Below are 7,796 nucleotides of genomic sequence, written 5' to 3'. Positions count from 1 at the left end.
TGATGAAGGCACATGCCATAAAAATCCTGTAAAATTAAGTAGACAACAATCTATAAACATGCACATATACACACCATGTGCAAACGCTTGTTGAAACAGATGCACAGCACTCCAAACACACACACATGCAATCACACAAAGGATTTTTGACTCACTTGTGTAAACAAAGTGAGTCTATGTTTTAACCCGGTGTTCGGTTGTCTGTGTGTGTGTGTGTGTGTGTGTCCGTGGTAAACTTTAACATTGACATTTTCTCTGCAAATACTTTGTCAGTTGACACCAAATTAGGCATAAAAATAGGAAAAATTCAGTTCTTTCCAGTCATCTTGTTTAAAACAATATTGCACCTCTGGGATGGGCACAAAAAAATTAATAATGAAGCCTAATTATATGCAAACTGCATTTACTGTTATATTTATATTTTTTGTATTCTCTAAACTTGGCACTTTGATCTGATATTCTGACCCAATAACAAGAGCAGGCATTATTATCATTTTTTGTTCAAACAGGAACTTCTTTTGCTAAGCATGGAAGTTTAATTTATTTTGCAAACGTTTTGGTGCAGATAGTAAAAAAGGGAAATTACTCTGTAATTAATGCTAGGGGAATTAATTTGCTTTAAACTGATCTTTCTCATCTTAAACATTACATTTTGAAATTATACTCAATACATAAAAAGCTTGTGTGTTTTACTCTCAGTCACAAGTGAGTCTTGAAGGCCTTGCCTCTCTTGTTTTATATTCTGGCACTGATTTTCTTTCTTCAGTATACATGGTGCTGGTTTTGATTTGAATGATTGATTGGTTTCCAGGTGAGATGAAGCGACACAGTGGAGGGCTGCAGGGAGCGTTGGAACAGAGTAAAGAAGGCATCATGGGTGGAGAAGAGGACCCACATGAAATTCAGATTTTCACCCACAGCCTTCATTTTACAGAGAAATTAGGTACACAGTCTTTCTTCTTCTTCCTTAGATTGATGGACAAGATAAGCTGTGTATGCTGTTGTTTATTTTATTTTGTTGTTGTTACAAAAGTAGATCTGATTCAGGTGCTAAGATGTATATGGTATAATTTATAGACTTGTTCAGTATTATGATAAATTGGATTCAGGAGACACTTGTTCAGTATTATGATAAATTGGATTCAGGAGATGTTTGTTCAGTATGTTAAACTGGATTCAGGAGATACTTGTTCAGTATAATAAATTGGATTCAGGAGATACTTGTTCAGTATCCTGATAAATTGGATTCAGAAGAAAGCCCCCAATGTGTTTATGGTTATGATAGTATGGTGATGAACACTTTTTTGAAGTAGCCTGTATCTTTTTCTTTCATTCAGTTCAGTCTATATTCTACAGATTTAAGGAAAAAAAGACGGGATAAAATCAAAAGAAAGTCAATCAGGTATACAGCATCACACCATCGCCAAAGTTGTTTTACAATGGTCTTTTTCAGTTTCTGTATTAACTACATGTTAGTCATACAGTTAAACCGAAAGCACACTTATTCCAGTAATGATGACATGTGGATTAATAAACATACTGTCTTGACATAGAGTCATGACAGCAACTTGCATGTATCCTGATACATGCTTCAATTAATACGATTAAGAACTAAATATAATTATTGTTTAAATACAGGACTGTATATGTTGAAGTGGAGATTGCTGTATATTGTTTCAGCTGTTGGTCGTGGAACGAAAAAAGCGGAGGTCCATTTACTGAGTGCAGAAGACGGGTGTCAGTCCATTGTGCAGGTGGCTCGCAACCTGAGCCATCGTGTGCTTGCCCAGGGAATATCCGCTTCCGATATATCTCCTGCCTTTGTTACCGATGTCATTCATGGTAAGTGCTACCTTACAGGCCATATTTGTGCTCTCTGGTCTAAGTTAAAGAAGAATTTGAAGGAGAATGTTTGGAGAACTGTTTTCATAATCTAGTGGGTAGAACAACTTTGCAACATATAATTTAACATGTGTGAAAGCTATGAATGCATGCCAGTGAACTTGGCTAGGAAGTGCTGTTTGAAAAAGGAAAAGAGCTCCATTGATTAGCCTTTTAGAAAATAAGAAATGTAGAGATAGATACAAGGATATACACGTTAAATTTGTTAAACATTTTTCTGGGTGAGGGTGGGATGCTGTTGGGGGCGTTGTTATGGGTGGAGGCTGACTGCCGACTTTCACCGTGTAATCCAGGTAGTTGAGGATGTGCTGGCCCTACAGACGCCCTGTTTCGATGAGATTGGCCATCATCCTGCTGTTGGCCGAGAGGTATTGCGTTGGTGATACACTGTCGAGCTTTGGTTTTGACTTGGCAGCTGAATGACAACCCCCTCCTTCAGCTCAATGTCCTCTGGTACCATCATCGCAAAAGGTAATAAAGTCGGGAATATGAAGTGTCCCCTCACCTGACTGCCTCATGTTGAGGAAGACGGTGGGGTCGAGGTCTACACGACCCCCAAGTACCGTTGTGCTGTCTGCTGTGCCGTCCGCTGTTGTGCCATCCGCTGCCGTGCGATACAGGTCATCAATGGGTAGATGTGGTCGCTGTTGTGTTGTCGCTGACCTGTTTCGAAGCCGCTGCTCTGCTGTGTTCCCTCCACACAGGTCCCTTGTTTGTCGCCTGAAGCTCGACTAAAAGTGCCATTGTTGCTACATGATGCCCGGGTTTTAAAGGCAAGTCAGCATTATTGTAACCTGTAGCATTGGAAAAGGCCGGCCATGAGTTGAAACCGTGCTCCGACAACAGTCTCTCTCAAACATCACCTTGAGACCCTTGGCCCAGATTTTGAATTCCAACTTTTCCGCCATGGCACAGTACATAAAAAACAAATTGTTGAAGCCTTTCACTTCCGACCACGTATATATATCCACAGTGTAGGGGTAAGTGCATAATCAGGTGTCCAGCCACTCATTTGCACACACTTACCTCCCTTGCAAATTGCGACAGCCTTGATGAGGAATTGAAGCAATCTCTCGGTAAGTTTCGGCTCAATTTTGATGCGGTTTAAAATTTTTTTTTTTATCTTATTAATTGAAAAGCTGTTGAGCATGTCAAAATGACTCCCAGAAGAGGTGGCTAGAATTTTGTTTGATTTTCCGCACAACGTCTACAAAAGCAGCTACGGAAATGTGACAGAAAGCGAAAGTAATGTTGTTGTTGATCAACTGAAGTGAATCTGGTTATCCTGATGATGATTACATGCTACAAGGTACATCAACAGGAAGGGGTTGGGATCTTATCAGAAGTGGGTATAGAAAAACCCCAATATTCTAGCTTGAAACCTTCATTTGGGGTTTTTCATCATCTATGAAACCCTCCAGATGAAAGCTTCAAGCCGAAATATTGTTTACACTGAGTTTTTGTGTTTTAACATTTTGTGATAGTGTTTTTGGGTGGGAGGGTGTGTGTGGGTGTATGTGAGTGGTCAGTGTTTTTGTTTAAAACAACATGACAGTGTAGTAAACAACATAACTGCTTTTTTTTTTCTTTTTTTTTTTTTCAAAATATCGTGTGGTTTTTTTCCCTGGGGAAAATTGAGTTATCTTCCCCAGATTGGGAGTTATCTCATCCTGTCACCTTTGAAGTTATGATAATGATATTCTTCATTTATTTTTCTTCAAGAAAATGTATACTTTTACATACTTTTGAGCATAATTTTGATTTTTGTGATTTAAAAATTTTTTTATTAGAGGTTGGTGATTATTTTGCAGAAAAAGACAGACAGCATTAACTCACTCCGGACGATGCAATGCTACAGCGTTCCTGACACAATGCGCGGTTCCAGATGATGGAATGCTATAGTGGTTTCGACAGTTAAAAAACTTTCCATGTTTTCCTCATGGGGTAGCATAACAATCGCAGCTACATGGGGCATTGCGAATGTGTCAAGGGTCGAATGGAAAGTTTCTTGGATTCCGTAACAATATATTGAAAATGGCATTGCAAGCGATACAAGTGGAAATTTTTGGAGCAAACTATGTCGTGACAGCGGCTTTTTACTGCTGCTGAAGTGATTGAAATGCTTCAAACTGAAGGTTTTGACATTGATGAGGATGATGAAGACATTGAATAAAGTATCTGCAGTGAAGAAAGCTACATGTGTCAGCAAGAAGGTACTGACATTGACTCAGCTTCTGAGGGCAGTGAAGAAGGAGGGGGGTGGATATACACACGGCGAGAGGAGAGGGGTCAGTGGGTCAAGTACAGAGAGTTTCATTTAGTTACTTTATATTTTGTATTATTTGTGATTTTTTTTCCTAACCCTAACAAACGGGTCGTTTGTTGGGAAAAGCAAGGGAGAAAACTATTCAACCTGAGTGAGTTAAAACAACTTGCACATTTCAGTATCCATTTTGGTCGACAGATGTTTCTTGCTTACTGTTGAGAAACACATCTGTCCTCAAACACTGTAATTCCAGATGTATGCAACTTGTGTGTGTGTGTACGTACACACACACACCTCACATACAGACAAACACATACACACATATACACAAATGCACACACACACACACACACATACACCACACATACACACACCACGCATACACACATGCACACACACATACAAACACACACACACACACACACACACACACACACACGACACAAACTCATACACATACATGCATACATACACACTCAAGCACACACACACACACACACACACACACACACACACACAGATATGTATATATTTTGACTGTGTTTAATCTTGTGTATGTTTTTCTGTTGTTGTTTTTTTTTCAGAAACCCATCCATTTCCAGATCCTGATCTTATACTGAAGTTTGGGTCAACACATTGTTTGATGGGCTATCTGCCATGGCAGACACGCCTCACAGAAATTATGTAAGTTTACACTGGAAATTTGCTTTGTAAATTTGCCATTTATTGTGATGTGAAGATGAATTAACTAATTCAGGGGAGACGTAGAGTTGTTTATATCACCAGTGTTGATTCGATAACATAGATGTCTGCAAGTGTTGCAAGTGTGTTACTTATTGAGCTTTGTGCAGGTGTAACACATGTGTTACGTATTGAGAATTGTGCATGTGTAATAAGTGTGTTAGTTATTAAGCTTTCTGCAGGTGTAATAAGTGTGTTACATATTGAGCCTTGTGCAGGTGTAATAAGTGTGTTACTTATTGAGCTTTGTGCAGGTGTAATAAGTGTGTTACTTATTGAGCTTTGTGCAGGTGTAATAAGTGTGTTACTTATTGAGATTTGTGCAGGTGTAATAAGTGTAATACTTATTGAGGTTTCTGCAGGTGTAATAAGCGTGTTACATATTGAGCTTTGTACAGGTATAATAAGTGTGTTACTTATTGAGAGATTTGTGCAGGTATAATAAGTGTGTTACTTATTGAGATTTGTGCAGGTGTAATAAGCGCGTTTCTTATTGAGGTTTCTGCAGGTGTAATAAGTGTGTTACTTACTGAGATTTGTGTGGGTGTGATAAGTGTAGATACTTATGGAGCTTTCTGCAGGTTGATAATTTTGTTACATATTGAGATTTGTGCAGGTGTAATAAATGTGTTACTTATTGAGCTTTATGCTGGTGTAATAAGTGTGTTAGGTACTGAGTTTTGTGTAGGTGTAATAAGTGTGTTACTTATTGAGCTTTGTGCAGGTGTAATAAGTGTGTTACTTACTGAGATTTGTGCAGGTGTAATAAGTGTGTTTCTTATTGATCTTTGTGCAGGTATAATAAGTGTGTTACTTATTGAGATTTGTGCAGGTGTAATCAGTGTGTTACGTTACACACACACACACACTTACACACACACACACACCCCTCCCAAAAAAGATGTCAACCTATGCCATGTGTTTTCAAAAACAATGATTTTCTGTGTGTTGCAGATCCATTCCTTCTCACAAAGGCCTGGCTTACCAGGACTTTTACTCTTCCTTACAAACCTACGCAAACACGCAGCAGCGCTTCGGCAAATGAGGGGCTGGCTGTCGTGGTAAAAAGATATAGAATAACTTTTTAATCATGTGTTTGAACTTTGTGGTGGTGAAGTGTGATTTGTGCTACCTTGATTTCATGGCCTGAACACACTGCTTGTGGTGTGTGTGTGTGTGTGTGTGTGTGTGTTTGTGTGTGTGTTTGTGTGTGTGTGTGTGTGTGTGTGTGCGTGTGATTGTTCAGTATGTAGGAGTTGGTGTTTGTCTTCCATACAGAATGTGCGTGTGTCTGCATGAGTGCACATGCAGGTGTTGTATTTGAATCTTTGATGATCATCATGAGCATTAGAAATTTGTGTTCAAAATTCTCTCTCTCTCTCTCCCCTTTTTGATTGATGATCATTATTTGGCAAACAAAATAATTGGTTGAATTATTTCAGTCTGATCTCTGCGCTCTCCATTCTCTTTCCGAACTTTGTAGAATTAGTTTTGGACATAGTATTCCCCGGCAACAACCGATTATATAGAGATAATTAACAAATAGTAATGTGTGGTAACTCTCTCCATTACACAAGGTACACAACTTCAAGTCAGTGATGCTTACGCTACTGATTCAGCTAGCACCCAGGTAAATAAAAGGTACATTGGAACAAACCCAGACACTTCCTCAAAAAAGGAAGCGCCGGGCCTTTCCTTACACCAATCATTTGACATGTGCACACAGCAGCAAAGACAGAAGAAATGTGCAAACACAAATTAGCTTTTATTCAAGACTGGCATAGCCTCTTTGATCCTGAATAAGCCACACAGAACACATGGACAATACAGAACAAACACATGGTTGCCTCGGTGGTTGTGTAATGGAGAGAGTTACCACACTTTACTATTTGTTAATCATTTCATCTCCTGGCCTCATTATTTGTTAATTATATAGTTTTCCCCATCTGTTGCCACTTTCTTGGGCTTTTTTTTTTGTGTGTTTTTTTTGTTACCCCACCAAGAATCATTTCATCAATGGCAAATAAACATTTAAAGAGTAAGATGTAACTGTAAAAATAACAAAAGCCTGCCGCCGTATCACTTTTTGCCACTTAGCAATGACCGAAGGAAAAAAAGTAGTAATTTTTTTTGTGGTTGATTAATTAGGAATAACATGTGAAATGAGGAATTTGCTTCTCATGTCAGTTTTTTTTTGTTTTTTGTTTCTTTTTTTTTTACATTATCCAGCTGAAATAGTCCTTACCACAGTGTTGTGCTTTTGTTCACTGTCACTTAGTTATCCACAGGTTTTTTATTTGATATTTTAGAGAGAATGATTAAGTGGGTGTTATGGATTTTTGGGTTTGTTGTGAAGGCAAATACTTGACTGGACAGCTGAGTTTAATCCTTTAATTTATTTCCAGATGAAAATGTTCGTGTGCAAGGTGCACAGTTTGCACAACATAGCCTGTGTCAAAGTTTTCTTACTGTACACACATCAGATGCAGGTCTGTGCTGTGAATGAATTATACTGGCTTAATTAAATGGAACCGCTTTTCTCTCCCTTGACTGTGAACAGTCACTGGGTCACCACATAGAACTCTTCACCAGATTCCTCCATACATAGAGGTTGTGTGTCCAAACTTTGGTCTCTACAAATGTTTTTTTTTTCTGTCCATTCTACAATGTGTCTGTCCATCCTTGTTTTTCTGTCTTTTGTAAACATCCCATCGATGGATGATGGAACAGAGCTATGGTTACTTTCAAATGTCTGTGCTTGTTATAACTAAATACAGTCTCAAGTACACACTTTGACTGAGACTTTGTTCAGTTGCGATAATTGGGATTGTACGAGGCACTGACAAAGGTCCATTCTGGTCTGACTGAAGTGCATTTACAGCTGAAT

The 7,796-nt window shown here is 38.7% G+C and overlaps 1 protein-coding gene across 1 annotated transcript in view; it reads left to right on the top strand.

The window, feature by feature from the left end:
* Window positions 1–6,276, top strand: part of LOC143283430 (dehydrodolichyl diphosphate synthase complex subunit nus1-like) — a 12,185-nt gene extending 5,909 nt beyond the window's left edge. Inside the window, exons 2-5 of the mRNA XM_076589666.1 lie at window positions 812–943; window positions 1,681–1,842; window positions 4,753–4,852; window positions 5,864–6,276. Of these exons, the coding sequence (XP_076445781.1) occupies window positions 812–943; window positions 1,681–1,842; window positions 4,753–4,852; window positions 5,864–5,954 (485 nt within the window). The 3' untranslated portion in view covers window positions 5,955–6,276. The remainder of the gene's footprint in view (window positions 1–811; window positions 944–1,680; window positions 1,843–4,752; window positions 4,853–5,863) is intronic.
* The last annotated feature ends 1,520 nt before the right edge of the window (window positions 6,277–7,796 follow it).

Source organism: Babylonia areolata, chromosome 6 (assembly GCF_041734735.1).
Source record: "Babylonia areolata isolate BAREFJ2019XMU chromosome 6, ASM4173473v1, whole genome shotgun sequence".
Taxonomy (NCBI): domain Eukaryota; kingdom Metazoa; phylum Mollusca; class Gastropoda; order Neogastropoda; family Buccinidae; genus Babylonia; species Babylonia areolata.
This window is presented reverse-complemented; position numbering and strand designations above follow the sequence as displayed.